This window comes from Camelus bactrianus, chromosome 10 (genome assembly GCF_048773025.1).
Source record: "Camelus bactrianus isolate YW-2024 breed Bactrian camel chromosome 10, ASM4877302v1, whole genome shotgun sequence".
Lineage (NCBI taxonomy): Eukaryota > Metazoa > Chordata > Mammalia > Artiodactyla > Camelidae > Camelus > Camelus bactrianus.
The window spans coordinates 33,415,901-33,433,283 of NC_133548.1; the positions used below are offsets into that span (position 1 = coordinate 33,415,901).

At 40.0% G+C, this 17,383-nt stretch overlaps 1 protein-coding gene across 2 annotated transcripts in view; it reads right to left on the reverse strand.

Annotated features, from left to right (window-relative positions):
* NELL1 (neural EGFL like 1) overlaps positions 1-17,383 on the reverse strand; it is a 755,554-nt gene that overhangs the window by 578,370 nt on the left and 159,801 nt on the right. For both annotated transcript variants that reach the window (XM_074372235.1, XM_074372234.1), the window contains exons 6-7: positions 3,667-3,739; positions 2,939-3,021 (exon numbers count right to left, since the gene is read on the reverse strand). In XM_074372235.1, coding sequence (XP_074228336.1) covers positions 2,939-3,021; positions 3,667-3,739 — 156 coding nt within the window. The remainder of the gene's footprint in view (positions 1-2,938; positions 3,022-3,666; positions 3,740-17,383) is intronic.

Sequence of the window (17,383 nt, forward strand, 5' to 3'; positions counted from 1 at the left end):
CTGAAATCACCATCCTCCTTCTGGTAGCGCGCACCTCCCTCTCTCCATCAGTCATTCCTTCTTCACAGCTTTCGGTTCTCTTTCTAGTCCTCTCTCCTCCAACCATGAGCTTTCCCAGTCGTGAGCCTACTTTCAGAATCTAAGCCTGAGTCCTAGCTTTGCCAGGTCCTTTTCTTGGGAAAAGTTACATCACTGTCTTGGAACTCAGTCTTCTCACCTGGACAGTGGGCTCCTAAACCCAGCTCAGAGGACTGTTATAAGAATTAAAGTGACAGCTAATATAAAAAGTTTAAGCATTGTAACTAACACATAGTGATGACTCAATATAGATCACCTAGTCTGAGTATCTTTCCAGCTTATTCAAGAGCAGGGGTTGACAAACTATAGCCCGTGGAACAAATCTGGCCCACCACTTATTTTTGTATGGCCTGTGGGCTAAGAACAATTTTTACATTTTTCAATGGCTATGTGTTATTTTATTTTTTGTTGAAGTATAGCTGATGTACAATAGTACATAAGTTACAAGTGTACAAAATAGTGATGCACAATTTTTAAAGCTTACACTCCACTTACAGTTTTTATAAAATATTGACTATATTCCCTGTGTTGTACAATATATCCTTGTCGCTTATTTTACACGTAAGTTTGTACCTCTTAATCCCCTATCCTGCCCCTCCCACTTCCCTCTCCCTACTAATAACCACTAATTTGGGGCTGAGAAGTATTTCACTGTGTGTGTATTTTCTTTGTCAACTTATCTGTTGATGGACACTTGGGTTGCTTTCATATTTTGGCAATTATGATGCTGCTACGAACATTGGGATACATGTATCCTTTTGAATTAGTGGTTTTGGGGTTTTTTTTTTTGGATAAATACCCAGGAGTGGAATTGCTGGGTCATAAGGCAGTCCTACTTTTAGTCTTTTAGGTCACCTCCATGCTGTTTTCCACAGCGGCTGCACACATTTACATTCCCGCCAACAGTGTTCACGGATCCCCTTTTATCCTCATCCTCACCAACATCTGTTACTTGTGGTCTTTTTGATGATAGCCATTCTGATAGGTGTGAGGTGACATCTCATTGTGGTTTTGATTTGCACTGCCCTGCTGATCAGCGATGTTGAGCATCTTTTTGTGTACTTTAAATAACCACACTGAATTGAAATAAGTAAATACACCACAATCTCAATTTTGCTTCTTGAGCTACAAAGACTAAAATTTACTAGCTGACCCTTTATAAGGAAAAGTGTGCCAACTCACTTTCTAGATTATCACAGAGTCCAAATGCTGCAGTGAAAATGGAAGTGCTCAGTTTTTTAATTATAATTCTTTTCATGATTTGGAAGAAGCAGACTTATAAATCTTCTGAAGTGCCGGCGGAGGGGAGGTGGTGGTTAGAAGGTGGATTAAACCATTTTCGGCTTGCAACTCCCCCCAATTAAGTATCTTCTGCCTCCCAGATGCCCATTTTACATAATAGTGTTTTGAGGACAGAGCTCAGTGTAGCTCCTGGATAATGCACGGCTAAAAAGAGGAAATGACATTCTTGCAACAGGGAAGAATGAGAAAGAAAAGGGCACCCTCCGAGCCGGGAGATGGAGAACCGCAATCCCCTAAGGCTGAGTGGCATGTTTCTTGTTCCAAAAATTGAGTAGCGAGCTAAAATATAATTAACAGCATTGAGATCAAGCTGCTCCAGATCATATGAAATAAAAGCCTGTATGCGCCACAAGCTGGGAAGGCAGATCACTGCCTGCGTTTCACATTTCCACTGCACTCTGCAGTCAAAAGCTCTCAAGTCTCACTTTTAGTTTCTCTCTTTACCAAAGGGTACTGTCTCTCCTTTCCAGACAAAAGGGGACTTGATCAAAAACCTAGTCTGAAACAGAAATATTATCTTCAACAGCACAATCTCTGGAACCAGAGGACCGCCCTACCTCCCCATCAATTTTTTTCCACGTGCTGTGGCTGATAACAGAGTGGTCAGAGCCGCAGGTGGAAAAGGATTAATGGATCATTTTCACTGTTATTAAAATTCTTCCTTTTGCAGAGTGCAATGTCTCTGAGGCCCCACGGAATTCTTTCTTCGCCCTAGGCCAGAACTCACGTCCACGACTGACTGGTATCGTAACAACGGCTTTGGCCACATTTTCTATTTATTCAGTACCTTTCTCCACAAGGCTCAGGGCTTTCCACTTTCAATCTAAACTCTGTGAATCTATATTAAAGCCTCTAGTTGCTTACATTTTTGGCTCTGCCACTCAGTATGCCTGTCTCTGGGGTAGAAATCATGTCCTCTTCATCATCGCTGCCTCCTATGTGCCTAACACAGTGCCTGGCAAAGAGCAGGGCCTTAGAAGATGCTTATTAAGAGGATGATGGAGAGGAGGGGAAGATGCAGGACTGGACAACTGAAGGTGCTGAAAGGCAAACTTTGCCTCCTTCACTATTTAACTCAGGACCAGTCCTGAAGTGAATCATACATTAGAAATGCGATATAATGCCTTCCTGTGACACTAATCTGTTCCTAACAATAGCTATTTTGCCCCTTCTGATTACTGGCAATTATTCTTGTATCCAAAATACTTTAGCCTATAAGCAGCAGTGGCTCTGACCATCTATCATCTTTCAAGTGTTACTAGTTTAATAGCCAATGGGCAAATTCCTTTTCCACTCCCAGGAAATCTACAGTGATATATATTGCCTTTTTCTTCCAGACATTTTTCCAGGAAACACTTTGATATAGCCTAATAGTATCAAAGACAGAAATGGTTACGTTTGCTATAGGTTGTCCTATTTCAAGTAAGAATAAACCATTTTTATAGTAACACACTGAAGATGCCAAACCTAAAAGTGTTTCCATTATAGCACATCACTCTAGATTCCAGATAAGATGGAGAAAGAAATGAAACATCACAAGTGAAATTTAGATACCTACTTTTGCAGTCATCTTGGCCAAAAGCTCTTGTAAATCCATTATTCCTTGCACCAGGCTTAAGAAATCACTGCAAGTTGGGCAAGCTCAATAAAGAAAACATAAAACAAATGTTGATACTGTGCTAACACAAGAAAAAAAATTAAGCAAGGTTGTTTGGCTATGGAGAAGGGGTTTTCTGCTTTTCTGGTTAGGTACTGCTTCAAAAGTGGAGCAAATTCACAAGAGGATTTTAGAACTAGATCTTTTCCTTTTATTAAAAAGCAAAAAGAAAGGAACAAGAAAAAAGTACTTTAACTGAAAAGAAGGGCAGTATGTTTTTAATTTCAAAACATTATTAAATTTAAATTAAACCCTGATTTTTATTGGGACTGAAGAATTGTGAATTATCACAGAAGAGGAAAAAGTAAACCCATATCCAAGTCAAGAAGTTCAAAAAATACTTCATATTCATATACAGCTATAATTATGTCAGACTTTGTGTCAGTCTACAGACCCCAAAACTGCTCATGTAAACTTTCTCTTACCTTCAAATTCTACAAATATGTAAGTTTTTTCAAAATCCAAAGACACAGAAGCATACAGCTTACATAAGATCTCTCACTATCCCCACCACCTCGTAAGCCAACAGTGTGAACCGTTTGTGTATATCCTTCCCAACATGCTTATTTGATATTACCAAGAAGTTTTAAAATATTACTAATTCACAAACGCTTTAAGTTGCTACTTACTGCGGTTCAGGTTCGGACACTGTGTTATGTATCCATTTGGCATAAAGATGATTTTCCCATCTTGGATAGTCCCCTTGATAACAGAAGAGAGGGTTGGCAATCAGTATTACAGTTACCAGTTCAAATGGCTCCCATCACATGCTCTCGGCAGGGAAGTTGGGGTTTTTTCGTTTGTTTGTTTGTTTTTTAAACAAGTCTGATGTCTTCATTCAGAAAGTGAGTTGGCCTTTGTCCACACTGACCTACTCCGAACCATCCTTCTCTGGAAATCTTTAAAGGTCCATTCATCTTGAGAAAGCTATGATTAGTTACCACTGGTTTATGCTAATAATATCATAGCTCTAAGGATCCATCAGCCAGCGTTCTAAAACTTTCCAACTAAAAAGGCATTGATGCAATAAAAATTCTCCCCAATGGCCTAGTCATCCTGGAACATTAAATTCTGCTGATTTACAGGATATTTTTTAAGCGGGAAAAAGACAATAGAAACATATTAGACTAAAATGTTTTATTGATTCATTTAGTCAAGGAAATAAAATTAGACCAGGGGAAAATTCCATAACAACCCTGCTCTCAACTGAGTGACTCTGCTCTCTTTGCTGCTGAGTCTTAAGACTTGCTCAGCATCTCACTGAATAAAAGACGGTCTTTTAATTCTCCAACTTAGTCTGGAAGAACAGCTCTCATTTTAAAAAGTCACTGGGGCTGTCATCTCACAATGAAAATATTGACTTGGCTCTTCAATTGTTCCAGCTGAATTTCAAGATTCTGTTTTTAGGGAATTTTTTTTTCCTGGTTTGATGGAAGAGATATTACAGAACAGATGGACGATGTAGACGCTGGTTTAGAATACTGAGCTTCAACTATAAATAAAATATGATGGTGCTGCAAGTCTTTCAGAGGGAGTAACATTTAACATTGATGTCTTCTAAACAGAAGGTAACCAGCAAATGCTACTGCTGCTTATTATTTCAAGATAAAATATTAATTGGAAATATTAATAGAAACAACAGGATCACAAGGCCACTTCCTCGGAATGAGATACCTTTATTATTAACCTCTTCCTCTTTAAAGATGACACAGGGTTTGTGATTATTGGAGGAGACAGTCTCACTATAGGGAGGAAGTCCCTGCCAGGGCTCCTTCGAAATGAATCTGTCATCTCTTGAAGGGGAATTCCAGGGAGCTATTGATAGAGCACAATCTAAATCAATCAGCTTCTTCCTGGTACAAAGTTACTTGGCTTCTCAAAGAAAATTAACTCCCCTGAGAGGCCAGGGCACCTTTCAAGCATATTTGAGGAAAGCATGGGGTTGGGAGTCAGGGGACTGGGGTGCAGGTTCTGGATCTATTTCTAGCTAACTAGGTGGACATAAACAGTCAGTCAGTTACCAATTCCAAGCCTCAGTTGCTTCATCCAGAAAAAGAGTTACGCAGAAGCTGAAGTGCTGTGTGCAAAAGCTAAAGAACCCTCCAGCACTCAAGTGCTGGGTCAACTGAACAGGTGTCTAAACTCAAATGGTCACAACTTAGACCTCTGAGCTTTTGCTACCACTCAAGATAAAGGAAACAAAGCAATCAAGAGCAAAGCTGTAGGTTTCCATCAAAGAACAGAGCATCAGAGCTGACTAAATATCCCATTAGAAAGTATCTGTCTAATGAGGCTGGATATGGAAAAACTTAAGAGTGACCAACTACTGTTGGCCCAGGATTTAAAAATCTCAGTGCTAAAACTGAGAGACTTCCAGGCAAACCAGGAGAGTCGGTCACCACAGGTGATGTGAAAGTGGCAAAAGCACACCAACCAGGAAAGGATCGGCTCCATCTGTCCCCTGTTGGTCAGAAGACCCTAAATCACTCTTACCAGCCATGGAAAGGGCCCTCAAGAAACCTGGAGTACATTTGTCATGGTATTAACTGCCTTTGCAAAAACAAATGGAAAGTGCATTTGAAAAGGATATCCCATCCGCTCATCCTGTAGCAACATATATAATACACAGCAGTATTCTTTTTGCTTTTTATTTAAAATGACTGATTTTGTCACATTATAAATGACTAACTGCCTCTCCCACACCTTTCTTCGACCTGCCTCCCTCCTCACTTATCTCTTTCCACTTTAATCTCCAGCACACACGTATGTGTTACACAGATCACAAGGTGAAGGTCAATGATGCTGACCTGAACCAAAAGGGAAGTGAGCGCTGACAGCTTCTCAATCCCCATTAACACAAAAACTCAAGGCACTTGATATTTTTTTCTGAAAAATAGGGCATGAGGGTCAGCCCACATACTGGCATAAAAACTTGCTCTCTTCCACTGAATCAAGATGGGAATGCTAATTGATTTAAATGGTTGTAATTCCATACTGGATCCAAAGAAGGCTGGCAGTATATTACACAAAGACTAACTGCAACCCGAAGCAGTCTGAGTATGTGCTTGTAGCTGTAAATACATACCCGTGTATGTATCTCAGCACCTTCCCACAAGAACCAGAAGATCTTGCATTGAATCGCCACATGAACTAGAGTCATCCCTCAGTATCTGGAGGGTAGTGGTTCCAGGGCCCCCCATCCCCCACTCCCCCCGTAGGCACAAAAATCCATGGATGCTCAAGTCCTTTACATAAAGCGGCACAGGACAGTCAGCCCTTGGCATACGCAGGCTTGGCATTTGTAGAGTCAACCAACTGTGCATCGAAATTGGTTGACTCCTTGGATGTGGGACCTGCATACAGAGGGCCAACTACACTTAGCGTCTGGACATTTGTCAATGAGAGAAGCATTTACTAAGCATGTGGTTTTCTTTAGAAAACTTCAAAATGGAATTTTATAAAGTATAAAACTGCAAACAACAAAGAAACTCGGTCGGCCTGATTTTTCCCAGAAGAATCATCTCTGAGGACTTCTATAGATGAAAATGTACCTTAGAGCATGGCAACTTCTCCCCAGAGAAAAGGTGAAATAGGGGATAAAAAAGACACAATTTCTATTATTTCTCCTCCTTTAACTTTAAATGAATCTACATTTAACTGAAGAAAAAAAAAAAAAAAAAGAAACTCTGGCTGGTCCTAATACTAGCAGACCTCATTCAATCTCATTTTTTCAGGCCTATGCTTTATTTCACATCATTCACCATGGTGGTGTTTCTCCAACTTCCAGTTTCTTAAAGAATCACTGATAGGGACCCCACAGTCAGGCAAGGCAGGCAGGGGAAGGAGGAATTCAAAACAAAGAACTGGAGAAGAACTTGAAGGCCTAGAAACCAGATGTTCTGGGGCCCTGGGTTACATCCCCTTTCTCTTTTCCTTCCCATGTACAAACAAGGCATTTCTAGATATGACAGAGCATGCGCACTTGAGAGCTGGCAAAACTCCAAGGGGTGGGGTGGGGGGCATGAAAAAAAGCCCTCACAGCCACCTGCAGATGCAGCTCCATCATTGTCCACAGAGGTCCCGTCACTCCGAGCTGTTAAAAACCTGCCGGGTGCTGTGACTGCAGCGTCCCCTGTAAGCTCTTGCACTGAGGACGGTGGGTCGTTGACCCCGTACCCACAATAATCACCTCGAATATTTGTTTACCATTCAGATTACTGGATCAGCACCCAGATTCTGTTTCAGTAGGGCTGGAGTAGGCCCAGGACTCTTCATTTTTAAAAGCTGTCCCAGATGGTTCTCAAGAAAGATCAAAGGGCCCCACCTTAAAAACCCCTGCCCTGTTGTCCATCATTTGGTTTTTCTGGAGCAAGAGGGTTTACTCATTAAAAGTCCACAGAGGTGAAAACAGCATCAACATCCAACACACAAACAGAGTCAAATCTCACTGATTTGGAACTGAAAGGTGACCAAATGAATGGCTGAGTTAGAAATACCATGAAGGCCAAAAATCACAGGTTTTCACCTCAGTATCCCCTGTAGTTCCTACTAAAGTATAGTTCACAGCATAGGCACAATCAATACCTTACATGCATCAAATTCCTAAAAACTGTGAATTATACAAACATAAGAGAGCAAAATTTACTGCTTGAAATGCCTCCCTGGCATATAGATTATTTACACCTGAAAATAACCAAGGTCCAAAAGACTCAGGAAGAAACTTTGATCTTTCTTCAACTGCCAAAAAGAATTTAGACCAAGGGCAGGTTCCCAGAGCAGAGGTATCATCAGAGCTACCTGCAAAGAATATCTGCTAGGTGTGCTGAGGGAAACTTAGAGATCAGAGTCCACTCTGCACCCCACTGTCTCTGCAGGACTCAGCAAACATTTATCTACCAAACATTTACTTTTCCATCTCCATGTGAATTGCCTTCCTCCCCTTTGAAGTCCCAAACAGCAACCCCTACACACTCTTTTGTCTTTAGCTGAAAATGGTATTTAAGGTGAAGGTTTTGGCCGTTTTGGTGAGCTACGCAGTTTTCCTGGGTCTCTGTCATGTATACACGATGTTAAACTTTTGTTTGAGTTTCTATTAATTGTTCTTATGTCAATTTAATCCTAAGAAGAAGAACCTAGAAGGGGAGAAGAAACTTTCTTCCTCCCTGATACAATACTGAGTTATAATTTTCAAAGCTATTAAGAGTCTGAGAAAATCAGGCAACAAATTGAACAACCTGGAAGAAATGGACAAGTTTCTAGAAACATACAGTCCACCAAAACTGTACCAAGAAGAAATAGATCATTGAACAGACCAATCACTAGAAGTGAAATAGAATCAGCAACAAAAAAACCTCTCTGCAAACAAAAGGCCAGAACCAGATGGCTTTACTGGGGAATTCTATGAAACATACAAAGAAGAACTCAAACCAATCCTTCTCAAACTCTTTCAAAAGATTGAAGAGAAGGGAATACTCCCAAACTCATTTTATGAAGCCACTATCACCCTGATACCAAAACCAAAAAAGAAAATTACAGGCCAATATCACTGATGAACATAGATGCAAAAATCTTCAACAAAATATTAGCAAACAGAGTCCAACAACACATTAGAAAAATCATACACCATGATCAAGATGGATTCATCCAGGAGACACAGGGATGGTTGAACATACACAAAATCAATCAATGTGATACATATCAACAAAAGGACAAAAATCAATAGATGCAGAAAAAGCATTTGATAAAATTCAACACCCATTTATGATAAAAACTCACCAAACTGGGTATAGAGGGAACATATCTCAACACAATAAAAGCTATTTATGACAAACCTACAGCCAGCATAATACTCAACAGTGAAAAGCTAAAAGCCTTTCCACTAAAATCTGGAGCAGGACAAGGATGCCCACTCTCATCATTTCTATTCAATATAGTATTGGAAGTCCTAGCCATAGCAATAGGACAAGAAAAAGAAATAAAAGGAATCCAAATTGGAAAAGAGGTAAAACTGTCACCATATACGGATGACATGATACTATACACAGAAAACCCTAAAGGCTTCACACAAAAACTACTATAGCTAATAAAAGAATTCAGCAAGGAGCAGGATACAAGATTAACATGCAGAAATCAGTTGCATTTCTTTACATTAACAATGAAATATCAGAAAAGAAAAGTAAAGAAACAATCCCTTTTAAAGTTGCATCCAAAAAAATAAAATACTTGGGAATAAATCTGACCAAGGAAGTGAAAGATTTATATACGGAGAACTACAAAACATTGATTAAGGAAATTAGAGATGACTTAAAGAAATGGAAAGATATCCCATGTTCTTGGACTGGAAGAATTAATATTGTTAAAATGGCCATACTACCAAAGCAATCTATAGATTTAATGCCATCCCTATCACATAACCAGGACATTTTTCACAGAACTAGAACATACAAGCCTAAACTTTACATGGAATCACAAAAGGCCCTGAATTGCCAAAACAATACTGAAGAAAAAGAATGAAGCTGGAGGAATAACCCTCCTAGACTTCAGACAATACTACAGCACTACAGTAATCAAAAAAGAAGCATGGTATTGGTACAAAAAAACCCAGACATATGGATCAGTGGAACAGAAAAGAGAGCCCAGAAATAACCCCATAGACTTATGGTCAATTAATCTTTAACAAAGGAGGCAAGAATACACAATGAAAAAACAAGAGTCTCTTCAGCAAACGGTTTTGGGAAAACTGGACAGCTGCATGTGAATCGATGAAGCTAGAACACTCCCTCACACGATACACAAAAATAAAATGGCTAAAAGACAAACATAAGACAAGAAATGACAAACTTCTTAGAAGAAAACTTAGGCAAACATATCTGACATAAATCTTAGCAACATTCTCCTAGGGCAGGGAAATAGAAATATTCTCACAGGCAATAAAAATAAAGCAAAAATAAACTAATGGGACCTAATTAAACATAAACTTTCACACAGCAAAGGAAACCATAAGCAAAACAAAAAGACAACAAACAGAATGGGAGGAAATATTTGCAAGTGATGTGACTGACAAGGGCTTAATTTCCAGAATATATAAACAGCTCATACAACTTAACAACAACAACAACAACAGTAAAAATCCAAAAATGGGCAGAAGACCTAAACAAACAATTCTCCAATAAAGACATACAAATGGCCAACAGGCACATGAAAAAATGCTCTATATTGCTAATTATCAGAGAAATGCAAATCAAAACTACTATGAAGTATCACTTCACATCAGTCAGAATGGCCACCATTCAAAAGTCCATGAACAATATATGCTGGAAAGGGTGTGGGAAAAAGGGAATGCTCCTATACTGCTGGTGGGAATGTAGTTTGGTGCAGCCATTAGGGAAAATACACTATAGAGATTCCTCAAAATACTAAAAATAGACTTACCATATGATCCAGCAATCCCAGTCCTAGGCATTTATCAAGGGAACTTTAATTCAAAAACGTGCACCCCAATGTTCATAGCAGCTCTGTATACAATATCCAAGACATGGAAACAACCTCACTGTCCGTCGACAGATGACTGGACAAAGAAGTTGCAGTGTATTTGTACAATGGAATACTACACAGCCATAAAAAAGAATAAAATAACGCCATTTACAGCAACATGGATGGACCTGGAAACTGTCATTCTAAGTGAAGTAAGCCAGAAAGAGAAAGAAAAATACTAGATGATACCACTCATATGTGAAATCTTAAAAAAAAAAAAATACAAATGAACATATTTACAAAACAGAAACAGACTTACATAGAAAACAAACTTATGGTTACCGGGGGAAAAGGGGTGAGAAGGGATAAATTAGGAGTTTGAAATTTACAAATACTAACTACTATATATAAAATAGACAACAAATTTGTTCTCTTTAGCCCAGGGAACTATATTCAGTATCTTGTAATAACCTATTAATGAAAAAGAATATGAAAAGGAATATATGTATATGTATGACTGAAACATTATGCTGTATACCAGAAATTGACACAAGATTCTAAATTATACTTCAATTAAAAAAGAAATGAAAAATAAATAAATAAATTGGAGTCTGAGAAAATCATGCAGAATATTAGTTACTACACTAGGGGTACGTAACAGAATTTTAGAAGAGGCTGAGGGAGCACAGTCCTGTATAAAATTTTGAAAATGGTTTTTTAGTGATTTTGACATGCCGGATGAAAACTAAGATCTAGAGCCAGATCACCTGGTCATTTGACCTCTGAAAAACCGAAGGCTTTAATATTTTACATAGCTTTCCTAATTTCATAATGCCACAATCTTCGGCTGTAAACTACAGGTATACTAACTCCAAACCAGTGTGGGCCACTACAACATAGTGTAAGTAAAAATTTTCATCTGAGTTTCACAGTTACAAGGGCTAATAGGATGTTGCTACAATAAAGTCCTGTAATCAAAATAAAGTTCTATCTTAATTGCCTTAATGGAGCGATACAATTCAACCATCCATAAAGGATTATTTGCATTAGATGCTAACAGTTTGCTAAAACAGTTCATCAGCACCAGGAAACAGAGATCCTTTTAGGTAACCTAATATTCTCTCCTGCAATCTTATTTACACTATTAATTCGCTAAACAATCCATTTTCCCATCGTTAGTGCAACGCTAAATCTCAGCCACTCTGAGGATCTAAACAAATCCCTGAGGGGCAGCACCCAAATTAATGAGTTTTTACTATTACCAAGATGAAAAGGAGAAAATGGCCAATTTTTTTCCCTTTGTTAAAGCCACCTGTTGCCACCTTCTATCTCCTCCTACAACTCAGCTCACCAGGCACTTGAGGAATAAATTTGCACCAGGCAGGTTGTACATTATGGGTTTTTTGTTTGGGGCACTAATGTTCATTACTTCTGTTGTTCCGAGAACATTTCTCATTTCACAGTAAGAAATATCGGAAGATGCAATAAAAAAAGATTAGAAAAATTATGCCATTATTACCCTCTTATGTATGGAATAATTTAGATTAGGCAAACCCTTGTAACACTGAGAGCTTTCTGATACAAAGGAAATCAGCTCTGCCGCCCAGCAAATGCTAATTCTTTTTTAACGCCCTTATTTCCCTGTAGATCTCTGTTTACACTGAAGAAAATGGTTCCATTTTTTTTCTGTATGCTAAAACACTGAAACAAATTGCTTTGAAAGGGAAAGGAAAGGGGGTGGGGAGAGTTCCTGCCAGGCATGTAAATATATGGATGAAGATGTGTTCTGTTTATAAAAACTGGCAAGGACCCAAGCTTGGGCAACAGGCTAACAAAAAGTGAGACTTAGGAAACTGACAAGGAGGGTTTTCAAAATGCAACCAATTACGTATTTCTGCCCTGAAGACAGTTAATAAAATATTCCAGCCTGCACAAAAGCCAAGAAAGACACTTGTCGACTTCCATTACGATCAATAAAAACTGTCAGCTCATTAGCATATCATTAGCCATCCTGCTGCTTCCAAAGTCTTAATGCACAGAAATATTAATCTACAAATGTGTAAGATCCCCCAGTTCTGTGACTTTGACTTTCTGCATGAAAGGAAAAATAAGAATTAGCGATGGGAGGAATCCAAGATAGCTTCTTTCTCTATGTGCCTATAAACATATGTTTACCATCTGTGGGATTATGGGAACCAGCTGAGGTAAAAACAACAGCTGTAGCATTAAAAAAAAGTAATCACTTTCACTTCCCAGTGACAGCTCAGCTGTTAAGGAGACAGTGATGTCCAGGTAAGGGCAAGGTTTCAGACCCAAATTCGCTAGACAGAGAGAGAGAGATCCACCAAAAGAAAAGCTTTGGGATGAGAATCCTCGCTGAGATCAACCATCTAGAAACTGTCAGAACACCCAGACCACTGAAGCGCTGCGATTCACCGAGGCTTGTTACTTCACCCTCTGGAACACTGACAGCATAATCAGCTTAGATCGCATCAAAGAGAAAGTGAGTGGTAGGCAGCCACCTTGATAACGAAAATCTATGACAATTGGGAGATTCAGATAAGCCTATCACCCCTGGCCAACTATTTTCTCAAAGGGGTGCTGTTTTGATGTGAAGAAATCTCCGGCTTCGGTTCTGTGTCTCTGATAGGGAGTAACTAACGCCAGAGGCATATGTGCCAAGCACCAAGCAAGGGATTCCATCCTCTGCTCTTTAATCAGCAGCACTTCTATTGCCCTCTCCATAAGGATGCACCAGGACCCAGAAATCAGGTTTGACAAGTGAGGAACTTCTGCTTTTACTTCGCCTATGAAATGACCCATTAATATTTAAAATAGACAACGATGCTATTTTAACCTGAAAACACATCATAAGCATTTTTAGTTCTGGAACTGTAAAGTAGGTATGGTTCTCAGACCCAGGAGGAAGCTTCTAAAAGGTATGTATTAAAAGCCTGAAGATGTGCTGACTCTCCCCTGAGAAGTCCTTGCCCCTTTTACAGGGAGATTTTTGCAGCACTGAATTAATCAAGATGATTTCTGTAACGAGACAATGACAAATCTCCCCTACCCCAGGCGTTACACCTCACCAAAGGAGGACAGAAGCACTGGCTGACATACAGAATTCTAAGGGGGAGATGAGTTTTGAAAGGTGCCCTTCTAGAGGGCTATTGGATGGAGCTAATCCCACTGGGGAACAAGGAGAATCACAACCCTCCCTGGGGAGACGGACTGTGTGGCACTGCCATCCCTTTTTGGTTCTTCTCACTAGGACCACCTGTTCCTTTGGGCTGGAGCCCTGGAAAAAGCCGAGTCTGTCTCCTCCATGGGACACAGTATCCTTAAGTGAAATACTCCACCATCTAATACGGTGACTAGTAGTACATGGTAAGCAAGCCCCTAAAAACATTCATTGAATGAATAAGCAAAAACTCTGAAAAGAAAAAAGTTCTAAGCTTAAATCCCATTTCCATTCCTTACAAATTATTGTGAGACTGGCAAGCGGCTTCATCTTTCTGAGCTCCATTGCCTGATCTATAGAGATAACACAGGCCTTTACACCTACAAATGCACAATCCACAGGATACATGGAGGGTCAACCGTACTACATCATTTTATGTAAGGAACTTGAGCATCCATGGATTTTGGTATCCACAGGGGATCCTGGAAACAGGATACCAAGGGATGACTGTAATAATGACCTCGTGAGGATTCTCTGAAGGTCAAATGTAATTAACTGAGATAACATATGTATGGCCAGCTAAGGTCTAGAACACAGAAAACATTCAGTAATTATTGGTACTATTTCTCATCCCCACAGCCCACCTCTGTAGCAAAATGATTGCCCAAGTCTATGAACACCCTCTGTGTATTTTGTCTCTATCAGGTAATTGGGCTCTTAAGCAAGGATTCCGTACATCTACAGAGAATCGCACACTCGTCTAGATGAAATAACAGAACTGTTCTCTCCCTCTTACTCACAAACTCCCAACTCAGAGGTCCCAAAAAGGTGGAAAAAATGCCTATCATTTCTACAGTAGAGTTAAGCATACAGGGAGCAGTAAAGCAAAAAAAAGGGGGAGGGGATGCATGTCGTAAACCTACTATGTGTCAAGGTCATTTAACATATATTCTTATATAATCTGCACTACCTTGACGAGAGATACCTTTGCCACTTTACAAATAAGGCGGCAGACCCATAGCTTGTGCATTTTTTACTCATTCACGTTAAGAGGATACCTGTCTGCAACTACTTACTCTTCTAAGCACTTGCTGGATAAAACAGACACAGTTCCGAGCCTGGTAAAGCTTCCAGTCTGGAGAAAGTAACCAGAAGTAAACAAGTAACACTCATGTAAATTATACAGAATCAGCTACCTAATTTGCAGTCCTTTGCTCAAAAATTATTGAAAACAAAAATAGCAACAGTAGAGCATTAAACCAATCATGAGGCCTCTGAGCGCAGCACGCTTGGAAGTGCACAGATCAACTGTCCATGAAACCAGCCCTGCCTACACTTTCAAACTGTAGTAAGAGTGTTGAGGAAACAAAGAAGTTTCAGTGAGAAAGTATGTGGTAGAATGACTGCCAGTGGATTCCCCTGCCTGTATCCACTTCCTTCAAACTGGGGCTTCATTCATTTTTCCCTCTGCTCCTCAGGCTGGTTAATTTCAATTATCTTCAAATTCAGTGATTGTTTCTTCATCCTGTTCAGATCTGCTGGTGAATTCTTCTAGTGAAATTTTCATTTCAGTTGTACTTCTCAGCTGCAAAATACCTCAGTGGTTCCTTTTTATTATTTCTTTTTACTGATACTCTCACTTGTTTATATATAATTTCCCTCACTTTCTTAAACTTTGTCTATCCTTTGCTTTAGCTCTCTGAACACATTTAAGACAGTTGTTTTAAAGTCTTCATCTAGAGAGTCTGTTAGAGCAGGCAGATAGCTAGATATGAGCAGAGAAAGGGGGACACAGACCAAATGGCAGGAATTGGGCAGAAAGGAGGGGCACAGGTCAAATGCAGGAAACAACACATCATATAAGCACCAGGGATCCTTGGGCAGAGAAAGAAAAGCAGGAACCTTGGGGCTGATAAGGGATCATGCTTTTTGGGGTGACAAATGGCCTGGAGAAAACAAAGAAAGGTGAGAAAAGGCAGGAATTTCTAGTGTCCAAGTGTAACCTTTTGCTCATTATGCCCTCATTTCAATAAAATTAGCCTTGCAGATCAGAAATACCCATCACGCACCAATGCCATGACACTTCCGATCCAGACTAAATAAGGACAAAAATCCCTCCTCCCTTTGGGAAGGTGGAGTTGGGACGATAATCAGGAAATATGACTCCAAACCCTTCCCTCCCCAATGAATATTCCACCCATTCATTTTTACACCCTATGTAGCTAACTTGCCAAAGAAACTCGGCAGCCGCTCACCTGAGCCTGCCCGCTCTCCCCTGAGAGTGTACTGTCCATCCTTTAATAAATCCTCTTTACCTTTTTTAACCGCTACGTCACATCTCTGAATTCTTCCTGGGACGGGACAAGAACCTGGAACACCGGTTGCATCTATCAGCAACAAGTCCAGTGTCTGGGCTTCCACCAGAATCGTTTCTGTCCATTTATTTTGTTTCTTTGAAAGGTAATACCTTTCTTTTTGTTTGTCTATTTGCCTTGTGACTTTATTAGGACACTGGACAATGAAATATTGTAGTGACTCTGAAGGTCAGGAGTCTCTCCCTTGGCAAGGGTTTCCTGTGCTTGTTTTTTGTTTTATTGTTAAATGCTGTAGGAATGCATTTGTTTAGTAACTTACTTAACTATTTTTGCAAAGACTGTATTCTTTGTTATGTCTGGTTACTAAAATCTCTGTTCCGGAGCTTGTGTTAAAAAAAAATTTTTAAGATCGAGATTTTTTTGAATGCCAGGAGCTAGGAGAGGGGAAGAGGTGGTGGGAAGCGGGGAGAGCATGCTATATGCCGGAGTCCTCTTTAACACTGAGCCATGCTTGCACTGACCCTAGGGGTCTGTCCGAAGTCAAAGCTTAGGATAGTCTCACATCTTTTGTGAACACACATCTTGCTCTGGGCATGCATATCACTTTCTAAATTCCCCAAATACATGAGTGCTTTTGAATGCCTTAAGCTGCCCAAAAAATCTCTCTCCTCAGCTTTTCCTCCTTGCTCTGGGGTGTCTATTGTGTGTATGTTAACTGTCATCTTTTGCCCCAGGTTGTTTGGGAGCTTTGCAATATTTTCAAGCAATGTCCATTGTTTTCCTGGCCTGGGAGAATTTCAAATTGGGTGAAACAGAGATAAGCACTTTGCATCAGTCTTTCAGGTGGTCCCAGACAGAACAAACAGATAAAATAATCTGTAGATAGGGTTTGCTCTGCTCCTTCCAAAACCAGGGACCATTGTCCCGCACTGGGAACATGGGCTGACATCTTCAAGACTGTCACTGAGCTGCAGGTGGTGGGAGGGGTGAGGACAAGTAAAAATACCACAAAGCTTACCTGCTATTCTGGTATTGCCTTTTTCTTGGTTCAGAATTAACGTGGTCACTATAAACCTTGAATGTTTTCCAAAATTCTGACAAAGTTGGTTCTGAGAGTTTGTGCCTATTTTTTGTTGTTTTTGTGGAGGGACAGAAGCTCACAGCTGCCTACTTCACCGCTTGCTGACCTCCAGCTACCTGCGTTCTAACCAGTCCTCCTGGACACTCAGAGGCACTCTAAAGTTGGAGAGGAACTCATCTAAGAAGAGACTAAAGCGGCAGCTAATTATTAACCGTATCTTGTGTTTTGTGAGACCTTTGTAGCGCCCAAGGTGAAGCTCTAGCCTAGCCCATCAACACACGTCACCCACATCAGTG